General features: G+C 42.5%; 1 protein-coding gene across 1 annotated transcript in view; it reads right to left on the bottom strand.

Annotated features, from left to right (window-relative positions):
• LOC144694750 (scavenger receptor cysteine-rich domain-containing group B protein-like) overlaps positions 1 to 13,476 on the bottom strand; it is a 34,597-nt gene extending 21,121 nt beyond the window's left edge. Inside the window, exons 1-6 of the mRNA XM_078565323.1 lie at positions 13,333 to 13,476; positions 9,159 to 9,443; positions 7,567 to 7,705; positions 7,163 to 7,480; positions 6,291 to 6,359; positions 5,572 to 5,679 (exon numbers count right to left, since the gene is read on the bottom strand). Coding sequence (XP_078421449.1) covers positions 5,572 to 5,679; positions 6,291 to 6,359; positions 7,163 to 7,480; positions 7,567 to 7,705; positions 9,159 to 9,443; positions 13,333 to 13,476 — 1,063 coding nt within the window. The remainder of the gene's footprint in view (positions 1 to 5,571; positions 5,680 to 6,290; positions 6,360 to 7,162; positions 7,481 to 7,566; positions 7,706 to 9,158; positions 9,444 to 13,332) is intronic.
• Positions 13,477 to 16,045: the final 2,569 nt, after the last annotated feature.

Below are 16,045 nucleotides of genomic sequence, written 5' to 3'. Positions count from 1 at the left end.
CGCGTGCCACTATCATTAGCACTCCTTTGGCCTATTGTCCATGACATCTTTCGCAATCACTCCTTTGCCTCCATATATCACTGTCCATCTAACCCACTTCACCTGCTCCACCCCACCTTAAACATTATAAATTTCATCGTATTTTTACTTCGCTTTATCTCTGAAGAAGAGTCATACGATTTTGAAACGTTAACTTTGTCTTTCTCTCCACAGGTGCTGTTAGACTTGCTGAGTTTTTCCAGCATTTTCCCTTTTAGTTCAAGTCTCCCTGTTTTATCCTAATGTAGAGCGGCAGGTTGTCTGAGCGGTGCCTGTCAGAAGTGCTGCAGAACTGCACCACAAACATGCTTTAGTGTGCAACTTGCCAAGTATGTGAGGAAATGTGATCACTAGGGAGACTCTAGGAGAGACGCAACTCACACAAACACATGTGCTGTTATTTGAAGCTTTGAATTTTCGCCAATGCTGACCAGTACCGGTAGAGAGGCGGTGGACGCTTCCCTGTTAACTCACAGGAGCATGTTTATAGAAGGTGGTCACTTGGAATCAAAGACTTGCCATGCTCCCAGTGTATGAAAATCAGCTCGTAGCCTGCAGGGCCTCATAAAAGTTATTATGTGCTTTGTCGTCCTGTTGCACAAACAGGGAGCACCTGGGGCTGTAGGGGATTTCCATGTTCTTGTTTTGTTGGCAGCTCCCCTGTAATATGAATAAAATGCCGCTCACTATTTCATTTTTGAATTTGGATTCAGGCTGCATTAAATCCAGCAGGAAGATACAGCAGTGGAGAGCGTTCCTGGATAATATCATTCATTCACTGCAAAAACGTGCCAGCTTCGTGCATGCAAATGAACTTCTCCCTGATCACAAAGACTGAATCACAGTGTAAAATTACGGTAACCTGTGTTTACTTCCCAAAGGCAAAGCACAAAATATCCACAGGACAGGATAAATGACTGTGCGTCTAAATCAATCGGTGAAGTCAGGTACACAGGAGCAGCAATTCTCCCTGTGGTTTTCAAGTGAAATAAGAGACGCCCCGTGATGTTAAGGCTGGTGTCTGTACCTGAATGTAAAAATGCTCTAAGGAATGAGGCAGAAAATCACCTGGAGTGAGTCTGTGTGAATATAAATGGTTAACTCGCAGTCATCCAATGGCAGGAAATACATCCTGAACCTATGTCAGATAACTGCCTATAATTCCATCGAAGACAGTATCTGAAGACCGCCGCATGTTCCCATACTCTGTCCATTGTACCTGAGTGAATACATTTTAATGTCAGTCTGATGTCTCCCGGAGCATAAGTAAATCTGGGGAATGAAATGAGTCTGGTGGTTTAATACAGATTAATAAATGAACACTGATGAGGTGTCACTATAAAGTTACCAAGAGTCTCATATCTCCAAAGGATTCATGTCACGGAATGCTATGCTGTCAAGAATGAACTCTCTGGAAACAGACTTGTAACTGAAGGATTCCATAAACTCCATTGCGAACGGGAAGGAAAATGAATTGAAGCAGGGTAATGGCCTCAGTATCACTGCCAACCATTCCTTAGTTGCTGCTGCTGTACCCAATACTGTCCCAAACTTGTAGACTCGTCACCATTTGCAGATTTGAAACATAATTACATTTCAGTGGGTATGAGGCATGGGTGCCACAGCAGTTCACAACACACACACAGAAGGAGGGAGTTATGTGTTATATTATTAGTGTCGCTCTTTTGTACCTGCGAGGAGTCAGCTTATACAAGAACACATGGAGAGGGTGACGGGCCAGTAGGAATGTCACTGGCCTAGCAAAATAGCTAAACTTCTGTGGGCGCGCGTTGACATACAACCACGTCAGCTTGTAGGATATAAGTACAATTTAGTAAAAAAAAAATAACCTGAAATTGAAAGCTCCTGACGGAAATGGTGACCATGAAACTATTGCTGTACAAATCGACCTGGTTCAGGCATGCCCCTTGAAGAAAGGGAATTTGCCACAATTATCTGGGCGTTGCTTCAGACCCATAGCAATGTAATTGACTCTTAACAGTTCTTAAGAGCACTTAGGCATGGGCAGCACATGTCGCTCTTTCCAGAGACACTTACAGGCCCTGAACGAATACTTTAAAAAAACCCGAAAAGGGTAACACTAACGAAAAGACGTCCAATAATCACTGATACTCAGCAAGGACCGAAGTCAATTATGTTGCACATGGAGGGGAGGAGGGTTGGCTCACATTAACTGAGATATTGAATGGAATCCTCTATATAAGTGAGATCCGAGGATCTTTCTGTCAGAAAGGTAATGTCCTCGAATCCCCTTTCATAATTTAACTACAAGGCGCCCAGCAAATACAGACACATTGCAGGTCCCCTGAAAAACCTTTGACATACATACGGACATACATACATAAAGATACGTATATACTCGCCGACTCACAGAGATGCTCTTAAAATACTGGCAATGTCATGGATCAATTGTAAATATCGACAGGCAATCCCTGAACCGATTATAAATAAGGAAATCCAACGTGCTAAAGGTGAATGCGGACAGTGCTACAAGGATATTGCAGAAACCGGCATGCAGCCTCACTCCCAGTAGCCCATGGTAAATACAATCTCCTAGCTCAAGGAGCAGATACACACGGACCTTCCAATTTAGTGGTGTCATGTAATTATTAAGGTGCTGGAGAGACTTACTGGGATCTCCAAGAGCATCCAATATGAAGAGCGAAATGATAAGGGCCATAATAGAGCGAAAGTTAGTCCGTGAAAATAATAGCTGGATAAAGATCCTTACCAGGGCCAGAACAGCACAAATGAGGTGACAATGGATGTAAAGGCAGTTGAACTTGGTTCACAGAATGAATGGTTGGATATCGAGGCCAAGCAGGAATAGCAACATAAGCCAGTAGGAGACAGGACAAAGTCTAGATGCACAGAACTGCCATAGATATCTTAATTCCAAAAATATTGTTTGCTAATTAGAATATTAAACTTGCAGAACATGCTCTTCAACGTTATTGTTCTCAGATAATTCTCCATTCTCTCCTACTCTGTACAGGCAATGACATTTGTCAGCCCTGGAGCTAATCCTCACACTGATCCCGTGGGAAAGTGTTGTTCCAAGCAGACTTTCATTTATAGCAGACAGAAACCTCCCTGTGACTTAATTAAAATCAATGGGAATGGAAGTTAAATGCAGACACAAAACCAGCCAGTTCATGTTGAAACGATAGGCCATAAATATATTTAACCCAATATTCCGCCGACTGAAATTGAAACTTCCCAAGGCCCAGAATATAGGTTCACTCACTGTTGCACTAGAGGAAACTGAACACCACGATAGCCATATTCAATGAAAAATGTGTTTATCTGAGAGCAGTGGCTGGGTTTGGACGGTAGTATCGCCCTCTGCTGGTGAATAGTACAAAGAGCAAAGAATGACGTTATACCGGAACGTCTGCAATCCATCTCCTGTGGATACGGCAGTGCAATGTTTACCTTTATACAACAAAGGTGAGTATTGGAGACTTCCAGGCCTAAGTTGATGCAGTAAAGTCTGCCTTCCCTGGTGATTCTGTTTTGCCTCTGCTGGGGTACAGGGCACAGTGCATTGCTACAATTGCTTCCTCTTTTGAATACCAGAATGTACATGGTTACACTAATAACCCTTACCTCCACTATTCGGACTTCCTCCATAAAGTAAAAAGTGTTTTCTCTACTAGGGTCCGCAATATTTCCAATATTTCTAAATTGCTTCAGGATCAAGACTCGGAACTCACCCAAGGCGCGGAGAGTGAAGCATAAACTATCAAAAGGCCCAATAATCACAAAATGACTCTCAACCCCAAAGCCGACACACCACTCGCTAAATCCACCTCCGTCTAAATTGACCTGATTATGATTCGCTATCTTCACTTTGATTTGTCCAGGAATATCTGTAATGGAGCCTCTGAACAAAGGAACGCAAGAAATAGAGCAGAAGTAAGCCATTCGGCCCCTCAAACCTGCCCCACCATTCAATAAGGTCATGGCTGATCTGCCCCAGGCTTCAACTCCTCCTGTTATCTCTTTGGATTCTTTCAAAATGCATGAACGAGATCTTTCAGACGAGACATCTTATACCCTCAGTTTGATTAATTTATTATTTCTGCTCTTCTTCATACTTAAGCTATGATTTCATTTCAAATCTAAACTTCCATTGTCATATGCAGCTAATTGTTCTCTGGGCTATAAACTGAAGCAAAGTAATAATTTAATATTCCTGCCATTTCTCTCGTGTTGTTTTTTTTAATTTATATTGGAGCACAGTTTAAAAATAAGGACTTTCCCGTTTAAAACGGAGATGACCAGGAATTTCTTCTCTGAAAAAATCGCTAGTCTTTGGAATTAACTTCCACACAGTGTAGGTGAGGTTGCATCATTGAATATTCTCAAGGATGTTTGAGACAGGTTTTTGATCTGGGAGGAATTAAAAGATTATGTGGCAGGCAGGAAAGTGGAGTTAAAGCCGTTATCAGATCAAGCATTACCTTAAGGGATATTGGACTCGGGCCGATGTTTCAAATGGCCAACTCCTGCTTCAATTTCCTCTGATCTCATGATTTTACCATCTTCAGTAATTCAATAATTGGCCCTATTTCCATTCTGTTTTTCATTTTTATGCTTGTAACTAAAGGAGATAAAACCACTTTGTGTTAGCTCCAAAACAATTCAATCTAATTGATTTATTCATTGTTTCGACATCTCTCCTAATTTACCCATTTTCTTCCGGGTTCTGCACGCGCCCTGTCCCCCACCTCAGCTCTTCCATGTACTTGGGTCATGCTGCATTTCTTCCATTTATTCCTCCCTTTTGTCTTTATTTTTATTCGTGTTCAACTTGTTCTTGCTTAATATGTGGAATATAGTTTTCCTGGATTCTGTCGAATATCACCTGAAAAGTTTTCCATTGTTGATAAACATCATTGTTTGCCAATGTTGTGGTCCAGTACATTTTCCCAAGTTTGACTCTCAGTTCCTCAACTTCAGCTCTTCTCCAATCTGTTGTTGTGGTCTTTCTACTACTCAGTTCTTGTCCTTAAGTGTATTCGAATTACGATTGCCTATGCGTTCCACAATCCCACCCCTACCCCCCTCCCACAGCGCCCGCCTTTCCTCTCCATCTCCTCTGGCTCATTCTCCATAAATAGACCCAGTAGCGAATCATTGCCTATTGCGCTTCTTGCATACTGTGTTAGGAAGGGGTGCTGTACACATGGTAGCTATCTGCTTATGCGTTTCTCATTCATTTGCTCAGATATTATAATGGTGGGAAATAGAAACAGTGATTCTGCTCGTTATTTACAACTAAAGGACAAACTCATTTTGTGAGCAGCAAGGAGCATTAAGAGTCTTCCCAAGTCAACCTATCATCTCACAGGAGAGGAATTCTCATGGTGACAAACCTCTTTCACATTGGACAGTGAGCGGACTGCCCACCGTGTCCAGTTAGTACCCTTACCATTAGAAATGGCTCTTCAAGGTGAAGCACACTTATTCAGTTTCGAATCATTTACAAAGATTGTAAGTACAAACCTGAGCCTCCTGTATAAGTGAAATTAATGCCAGATGGAATCTTGTCAATTTCTTCATAAAGTTCTTGGTACAAACCAGCCGGTGAGCCCCAGTGGCGAGTGACAGCACCTGTTGGAGGGAGGAGGAGGCGATTAACATGCTGCTGCATTTCGCGGACAGTTAGCAGTTAATGTCTGCGACCAGGAGCAAGGCACATGTCTGGTGAGAGTCAAAATTTAAAGACTAGAATACGGAGAAGCTTTGTTGTCTGAAGGCATCTGAACGTTTGTCTGTGTGTCTGTGTGTGAGCGTGTGTATGTGTATTTGTGTGTGCGTGTCTGTGTGTTCACAGAGACACTTACTCATCTTCAGCAGAACTGGACCCACTTGCAGGGACGTCGGGGAGGACGCTAAATAAGGATGGGGGTGGGATGGCTGAGGGGGAGTTGGTGGGTGCGGGTAGGGTGGAGGAATATGCCAGGGGAAATTAATTCCAGCTTATGACTGGGCCACGGGGCCACATGGGGAATCAGCTGAGTTGAATCTGGGTAAAAAGTTGACTGGCCTCGGCGGACGCATCAGTTTGGAGTCGCGACTGAGGAGGTCATGGTTATTTGCCATGTTCCATCAGTGAAAGAAGTGACCTATTGATTGCGTAGATCCGGGGTGTGGTGGTTGTTGGGCTATAAGTGGAACAGTTGTGTTGCTATGTAGAATTACTGGAGAATGCAAGATGTCACCTCTGAAAATATTGTATAGAACCTGCTCAAAGATATCCAGATTGGGCAAGCGGGCGGAGATAATGAAACCTTGAAAGACAAAAATTAACAAACAGTTCAATTCAAATTTCTGTTGCATTATTACATCAAGTGAAGTCTCCTGGATTCTTACATACCGGCGGATGAACTGGCTAGCGCTTGTAGACACTTTCAATACTTTTACTGCTACATTTCACTAATTCAGTCCTGAAGGGAACAAATGAAGAAAAGGGGTTCAGGTGGCTTTTCACAGCATGGTCAAGTGAGATTCTCTGCAAAAGTGAAGCAAACTGCAGCCTTGCCTCCATATGAAACACCATCCGAAATCCAGTGTTTCTTCAGCAGTAAAATTGCAAACTCACCTTTCCTTTTCAACTTTGTCTGTCTTACCGCCATGAGTGCGATCAACTCAGATTAACAGGACTCCGAGAGTTATTCCAACGGCAACAGGTATGGGAGTGGTTGTAATTTTCTCTCTTTAAGAATAGGATTACAGAAAGATTTAACGTAGACAGAGTCCACATTGTATTTTTTTAAATGTTTCCGTCAATCTGGAACCAGTCATTATTCATAAATTTACAAAGGGAAGAAAATGTCAAGAATCGCAATATTATCAGTAAGGACGCTAACATTGACATGAAATCTCATGAATGTATTCATAATATGTGCCTGTAGGTGTGGTCGGAGAAGAAATCGGTGAAAAACCGATCCCTGTAGAATATATTGTACAAACAGGCATGAAATTCAAAAGTTAGAATATTACATTAGAAAAATAACTGCTGGCCCTATTTGACGAAATTAATGAGTCACGTTCACAGAACAAGCACCAACCCCAGCAATCTGTGTACCCTTACCGGAACAAATCACACTGACATCTTCCCTGTGATCACAGTCAGATTGAGCTGGCGATGAGGAAGGACAGTCGGACAGAAAGGATTCGCTTCCGGTGCACTTCACCTCATCCAGCCAAATAACAGCGTCACCCAGGGAAAAAGCGGCCCCTCCTTGGGCCAACAGAGCGGAGCAACAAGCCAGCTGTCTGCAGACAACATTGCAATCGGCCACATCCCAGGAATCACCACATACCTTGCGCCAGGTCTTATTGTACAATATCTCCGCACTCCCAGAGCAGTCCGTGTTACCCCCAACCAGGCGCAAACTGCATCTCGAATCTGTCAAAGGGAATTCATTCTGATTATTTACATAGCACAAGCCAGGAATACATCAGAGAGTCGGTGTAACTAAGAGCAACAGGTACCTGGTTCTCGACCGCAGTTCTGTGAAGTGTGGGGCTTCTCCTTCATTCCGTTGGCTCCCGTTAAGAAGGGAAACATGCTGACTACATTAGACGTGAATGTTTGAAACGACACCGGCACAATGAGAGGTTTGGTGTGTACCTGAACAAACAACAGCTGCATCATTCCAGTGACCGCAGTCTTTGACACCCTGTGAGTCTGACTGACACTGCCAAAGACTCGGCTCATGGGAACTACAACCAATCTTACTGAGCAGGACAGTTCCGGATCCCTGTCCGAGCTCCCCAGCGACACACTGAATAAACTCGATGCTGCCGCAGTTCAAGTTTTTAAAGATCACTTTCCCATCATTTGGATGCAGTATTTCCGAGCACACAGTTTCCCAGGTCCCATTGAGGAACATTTCCACTCTCCCCTCACAGCAATGATTTCCATTCACCAGCCTCAGTTCTTTGTGCTCTGTCAGTGAAACCGGAAATGTCCACATTCAGAATCATCCGCAGTATTTTGCGTTTATATTGAGAATCTGTAAGTTCATCCAGCACAGCTCAGCACATGGTGTACTGACGGTGTTCACTGCTTGTTGATAATTATTTCTGAAACGTAAAAGCATTCAGCTAAAATCCAACTATTTCATTAGAAGTAATTTATAGCGATTTCTAAGGGGAAGATCATACATATGAAACCTTATTGAAATCTTTGAAGGAGTTAAGGAAAGATAGACAAGGGGTAAGGCATTGTATGAAATATACGGGGATTTTCGAAAGGACTTCTAAAAGTTCACACATAATGGAACCGTGACTGAGCTCAGAATATGTAGAGTGAGGGAAGGAGAATAGAAAGAATACTGACTGCAAAAGGTAGTCACTCAGAATGGCGGAACGAGTTCCATACAAAAAGGCCACTGCTGCTTAACATTTACACCTACCATTTGGACTAGGGGAGGGACGCAAAATTTCAAAATTCATGAGTGACAGAATATTGTTGGCTATATTTAACACTGAGGAAGACCGTTACAATATACAAGAAAATATTGATCAACTGGCAGAATAGGCTTGCAATTGGCAAATCAATTCTCACACAGCTAAGACTCAGGTGGTGAATTTTGATCAGAGAAAAAAGAAGAGATTACAAAGTGTTGAGATAACATGTGCCTAAAGGATGTATTGAATAACGAGATTTCGTGATAAAGGTGCGATATTCATTGATAATGTGGCGTTTTTCAAAGCTGGGATCAGAAATATGCAATTAATAAATCCAACCGGAAATTGAGTAGAATCTGGTTTTTTTAACCCAGAGACTGGAATCACCTGGAACTTAGAGCAACTACAACAGTTGAAGCGAATAGCACCGCTGTCTTCAAGTGAAACTGGATAAGTAGACGAGAGAATGAAACAGAAGGATGTGCAGATATAGTTAGATGGACTATTACAGGGTGATTCTGGTGTGCGGCATCAATGCCACACAGCCCAGTTGAGCTGAAAGGTCTGTTTCTGTGCTCTGGTTTCTGTGTAATTCAGTGTGATATCTTCCGTGTGGAACCTCAGACAATGAGTTCATTGACAGCACCCCTACCTGAACACATGATCCTCACATCTTCTTTATGAGTACAGTCGCGGTTATCCCATGATGCTGAGGGGCATTTCCAGAGAAGTGATTTGTTACCAGAGCACTTTAGCTCATCCAACCATAGTGGGCCTGAGCCAGGTTCACACGAAGCAGCAAGTGAGGCGTCCAATGCATTTCCACAACCCAGCTGCTTGCAAACCACGTCAGCGTCGGTCAGATCCCAGGAATCATCGCAAACAGAGCCCCAGGTCCCATTGTAATAAATCTCCACTCGGCCAGCACGTCGGCTTTCACCGTCCGACAGTCTAACCTGCCGGACAATAATACAGGAGATTATACTTCTAATGCACATTCAGCTCAGCACTGAATCCTTCCCATTGTGCATTCTCCACGAAAACTAAAATCTGTCGTTTTAATGTGTCTGAGACAGGGAAATGAGTCTGTGCTGCAGAACACTGTGCTGCTGATTCAGCTTTGATCATTGAATGATCATGCCTCCACTGCTCTCTGTGGAAGATAATTCCAAAGACCAACGGTCTCCTGAGGGAAAAAAATTCCCCCACAACTCCATCTTAAATTGGAGATAACTTAATATTAACTGGTCCCGCTGATACAAGTCAGAGGTGTGATGGACGAACCTATGTCTGATTGGATGCAGTTCCAAAAGCCCTTGAGAAATTCGACACCATTCATGGTCAAACAGTCCATTGGAAGCTCTGCTTAAACACCCCGTCTCCCTCTCCGTCACTGACACGCTGGTGCTGTCGTACACACAATCTACAAGTTGTTCTGAAGCACCTCGCTAAGAATTCTTCGACAGCAACTTATAGGACAAAGGCAGCAGCGGAATGCAAACTCCATCACCACTGTCAATTTCCAGAAATGTCAAATCATCCCGACTTGGAAACCTGTCATTGTTCTTTCATCATCGATAGGGCAAAACAGGAGACGTATCTTCCGAACAGCACTGTGGATGGACCACGAGCACACGGGCTGCAGCCGTTCAAGGAGACGCTGCCCATCACCTTTTCAGAGGAAGTTAGGGATCGGTAAATAAGCTGGCCCTGCCAGCGACATCCACATTCCGTGACTGAAGAAGTAAGACGAAATCCAGGTGGAACATTTCCATTGTATACCATAGTCCTCGTGTTGCAGTTAGATCGTTTCTCTCAACAGCCCTTGGCGCTGAATTCTGAATAATGCTCTGGGTTCAGTCAGTTAGAGATAATGACCATTTGATGAGATATTCATTTGCGAAAGATTGAAAACCTTTGCTTCATTATTAATAAAATGCACAGACAAACAGAGCCCAGTCTAGATTCTTTCAACTATAACATTAACAGCTGGTGTATTTCAGGTCAATAAACATAGAGTACTCACCCGAGCAAATAACACTGGCGTCATTTTCATGTGAACAGCTAAACTGTTGCCCGGATGAAATTGAACAATCCCAGAAGCTGGACTCATTTCTCTGACATATCTAGTTTTCTGCCCACGCTGTACCGGTTCCCTTTCCAAAGTGGCTCCTCCTGGCACTGCTGTTACTGCCCCACAGTGAAGATGCTCACAGACCACACTGGCGTCTTCTGAAACAAAGTAAAGATCACACAGCGTCCCCCACTGCGCTCCTGTTGTACTTCCAACCGTCCGGAGCAGGTTATCCCCAGATACCAGTCAGAGATCTTTGTGAGCTAAGTAGTAATAAAAATAACAATGATAATATTAGTAAATACCAATAACATCACAATTGTCATAGGTACATTGCAAATTATACTAGACGGATTCGCAGTTCATTTCCTTGCATCTCAAAAGAAGCATTAGCAATTACTACTACAAACATGAGTATTACTCCTTCGATCATTACTATTTATAGCACATTTGCCATTACTAATGCTAGTGTCATTATTGCAATACTGCTGCACCTACTGCATTGAAATCAGTGACATTACGCCCGTGAATAACTTTGCAACAGGGCTTTCCTGATGTCCACCCCACCACTTGTAAGGAAAGGTGCTTCCTGATTTCATTTATTAATGGCCTCTCTCCAATTGGAGATTGGGCCCCTTGTTCCGGTTCCTCACGCCGCAGCTCATCTTTTTTCTGTAGCTATTCATGGAACCATTTGATCTTTTAAACATCTCAATTGCATAACCGTCATATTTCTACGCTCAGGGTTTACAAACCAAATTTATGAAACGTAATAATTGATCTCTTGTGGACATTGTCCCCCAAACCCATTTTTGCCCCCACAATTCTGGTTTCCCATCATATGGGATTTATTTCGTTTGATCTTTTTCCATCTGTGAGGGATGACTTCACCCTTGACTCAATTGAACTGAACCAGCCATACATTCCAGATCACAACAACTCCTTGAACATTTATTTTTACGATGCTTCGGTTCTTCGTCAAATACCTTCAGCCTGTGTCCTCTCATTACCGATCCTTTGGTCACTGGAACAGCACAATGGTATTAACCTATCAAAACCCTTCCAGATGTCGACCATCTGTATCAAATCTTCCTTTTACATTTTCTACACCAAGCAGAATAATCTCAGTTTCTCCTGCCTCTTTGAAGTTACACATCCCCAGCATCCCCACAATGATATCCTGGAAGATCTGCTCCTCAGTGATTTTAGACTTGACATATTTTCTAAAGTATCCTTCTTAAGATTGGCCTCAAGCCCCCAGCTGGGACTTAAGTAGTGTTTTATAGCTGTTTAGCAGAACTTTCTTTTATGGCTCCATGTCCCTATTTATTCAGTTAGGGTGGCCCTCTGCCTGTCAAACAATATTCTAAACGTGTACTGCCAGACTCTGAGACAAATACACGTACACTCTCAGGCCTCGATGTTTCTCTAACCCATTTAAATATAGATCATTTCATTTACATTGCCTCTCCTTATTCCTCGTACCAAAATGACTTATGTCACACTCCTATGCGTTAAATGCGATAATTTGGCCTTTCTGTCTATGTTCACCTGAAGCATGTTCCTCGTCAATATTTACAAAAGTTCCTACTTTGGTGTCATCTGTAAAATTTGAAATAATGATGTGTTCAGATTATTATCAAAAATAAAGTGGTCCTAATTTTGACCACAGGGTAAAATCCGGTCATATTTGCCTCGAGTTTTAAAATAACATGATTCTTTCTCTACCCTAAACCAACTTGGAACCACACACTGCCATTTTAATCCTCTGGGCCTTTATGTTACCAGTAAGATTATGAACTAAATGGGACTTCATAAAATGCTTTTTGAAAGTCCAGAGACACAGGATGAGCCACAAAACTCTAATCAGAACTCTCCGGTATTCACCAGAGAGTCCGTAAGTTTGATCAAACAGAATTTACCTTTAACTGCTCCGTACAGGCTTTATTTTTTGACAACATTTTTTCTCAAATGACAATTTATTTTGAGCCTGATTTTCTTGTCTAAAATTTATAACTTCAGCGATATTAGACTGGTTGAATGGCGTTGTCTGAGTTTACCTTTCAGCCCCTCCTTGCTTTGAGTACCCAGTTAATATTTACGCTTTTATAAAAGAGAATTGGATTCCCTTTTATGTTGTATCTCATCTTTCCTACCAAATTCTCTTTAACTCCCTTCCTGTCCTAATTGTCTTCAGTTTGGATTCCACTTAATTATTATCGTGATAATTTAAATAGATTCCCTTTCCCTGCTTCATTTTTCTTCCCACATATCTTGAGTTATCCGCGAAGCTCTGGCTTTGCATGACCTTCCGTTTCCTCTCCGGGGAATAAATCTAGACTGTAACACAAATATTTTCTGTTTGAACTCGCATTTACTGTTGTTACCTGTCCATTCTTAATTTAATATTTTATCTCTCAATCTAGAATTTATTCTGTCTGGACCAGGTCACTCTGGTTTACACAACCTTGCGAATTCACCCCGTAGACCTTCATCACCCCGAAGACCCTCTTTATCACCTTGCATTAACACTAACTGCTCCTTGAACACTTGTTAATTTTGAGCCGTAATGCATTTCCCGAATTTCCTGGCTATTTGCGATGTAAGTGATTCATTGAGATTCTAGTACTGAACAATTAATAGGATTGAAATCCCACAGTTTCGGAAATTATATATCCACTTTCTGAACATACAGACTCGTATTTCCATCACAGACTATTTTTTTCTTCTTTTGTTCAGGAGAAGTTCCTTAACCAGACCCTCTAAAGCACCTGAATTCGCCAATTGCATCGCAGAACTTTCCGTTTGCTAACTTTCAGTCTCATCATCAAATCATCACAGGTATCATTTTCAGCGTCGACCTTCTCCAGCATCCAGACTACGCCTATTGGCTGACTATGCTCAGGGTTTACCATGTTCACGTGACACACGTTTTGACTCTTTCATTTCTCTCGGGTACTGGTCACATCCGGACTGACTTTCCCGTTGGCATTGTGGGTGCACAATACAGATCACAATGGCAAAAAAGAATACTGATAAGCAATGAAATCTGCACTGAAACCCCGAATTAAAGTCAGGGCCCTCAGCAGCCTATCCATTTGCGTTTTTATCACCGGCTGAGGTGTTATCTCCACTGGAGAAGCTTTTGAGAGCCTTTCTAGGATCTGCAACAAAATGTACGAATGTACTTTACAGTTCCTGTGCCAATAATGTCGCTTCTCATTTTGTGTGTCCCTATATTATGTTGGTCCTTCGTTCCAACCGTAGGAATACTCAAGACAACAGTCTTTAATCTTATTCTTTAGAAGTTGGTGATATCTCTCCCAGGTACTATGAGGCTGTGGATGATAAGCAGGCGACTTGAGCTGTTCACGGAACTATGGCACAAAAGCTACGAAGGCAGTTTCTGCCTCTCGCTGTGATCGTTAACAATGGAAATATTCTGCAAATCATGGACAAATTCATGATGGTCAAGAAGTAGCTATGCCCCAATGTAGAATTCAGCAGTGTTCCAACACAATCCGCAAGAATCCTACAAAATGTTTTATAAAATGCTAGTATTCTTATTAGTGGGGCCGGCTTTATCAAAATATGTGTCTCCCCAACCATTCAACATGTGTGACATGCCTTTTAAAAGTTAAATTGAATCATAGAAATGTTACAGCACAGAAGGAGGCTATTGGGCCTATCTTGTCCATTCCAGCCCGAGTAAACCCAGGTGCTCTTTCTAATCCCACCCCCCTGCACCCGGCCCATAGCCCTGCAGCTTACAGCACTTAAGGTGCAGATCCAGCTACTTCTTAAAAGACTTTAGAGTTTTTGCCTCTACCACCAACTTGGGCAGCGAACTCCAGACACCCACTACCCTCTGCATAAAAAAGTTCTCCCTCATGTCCCCCCTTACGCCTTCTGCCACTTATCTTGAATCTATGTCCCCTGGTTCTAGAATTGCCCACCAAGGGAAACAATTTTATCCTGTCTACTCTATTTATTCCCCACATAATTTTGTACACCTCAATCAAGTCACCTCTCAGCCTTCTTTGTTCTTAGGAAAATAACCAAAACCTATCCAATCTCTCCTCGCAGCTACACTTTTGTAACCCTGGCAAAATTCTTGTAAACCTCCTCTGCACTCATTCCAGAGCTATTACGTCCTTCCTGTTATGTGGTGGCTAGAACTGCACACAATACTCCAATACTGCAATGCATCCGGATTCAGCCTTGGTCAATGATAAGGCACCATTTTTCTCGCCCAATTCTTCCGAACACTCAAATGACCTGCAACCGAATCACATGCGCAAATCTTAACATTTTACTGCGGTAACAAGGAGGTCCATCAATTTGATGGACTACAGCCCAATCCTCATCAGCTGCCCTCCAGTGATCTCTTCACTTCCTCATCAAAATCTCATTCTTCAGATATTAACATTCAGAAGACTTCATCTGAGACAAGCTCCTTGCATCAAGGTCTATCTGTAGTAACTCCATCGGTCTACTACATATTCCCATGCACCGATATTCCCAATCAAATTCCTGAACACATTCAGCCAGCAAACATTCGAATTGACCTTTACAGCAACTGAATGTCTCTCATCTTGTCTGCCCTGTGAGTCAAGGATCTGGCCAGAACTCAATACACGAATAGACTGGGGAATTCTTCCTGCAAAACCTCAGTTTAGGGAGCCTCATCCAGCTTTCCTGGAATCACTGCAGATGCCAAAATCTATCTCCAGCAAATCCATTCTACAGGAAAATGCCCACACATCCATTAGGCATGTGAGAAATGATACGAACGTTAAGAGAACAGATGACTAAATGAACCCAATACAAGAAAACGGGTAAATCGTTTCCATCAATCTCCGGGATTAATTCAATCGCATTCAACAAGGAGGGGAATTCATGCCAGCTGCCTACATCAGTGACTGTGTTACCCCAGTCCATCTAGGAATAAAAACGTCTTGCCTGCCTCACCTGACAGAAGTAGGGATATTTTCTCCTTAAACTCTAAATTCCTATAGTTTTCTGCAATTTGGCTCACATTATCAGTAAACATTGGAATAAACGACAAACTTCTCGTGAACTTTAGCCACTAGGACAGATTTCTTTCTGGAGGGACAACACGTGACTGCACAAATGCTGCCGTCTTGTTGTCCCATTTCCAACACTCAGACTTCACGTTTCCCTCGTTGTGACAAAAATAACAGGTCGGCCCACTTCAAACATATTTCTCCTCCAGTCTTCCTCTTTTTCTCACATGAAAACAATCTGGGATTTTACCTTTGCCATCTATGTCAATGAAGCCAGATTTCTATTCATCATCAACCTTCTTATCTCTCACTTTCTCTGGGAGTTTGCAAACCGCGGCTTGATACCAATTTGATTGTGAGTCAATTTCTAATCCGCTGCCACAATTGCAGCCTCCTGCATTTTAAGAAATGTTTGTCCTTCCCGGTGGATCATTATTCCCAAAGGGATATTAATTTT

The sequence above is a fragment of the Cetorhinus maximus genome, chromosome 20, assembly GCF_964194155.1.
Source record: "Cetorhinus maximus chromosome 20, sCetMax3.hap1.1, whole genome shotgun sequence".
Classification (NCBI taxonomy): domain Eukaryota; kingdom Metazoa; phylum Chordata; class Chondrichthyes; order Lamniformes; family Cetorhinidae; genus Cetorhinus; species Cetorhinus maximus.
The sequence above is the reverse complement of the archived record's forward strand: the minus strand, read 5'-3'. Positions and strand labels throughout refer to the sequence as shown.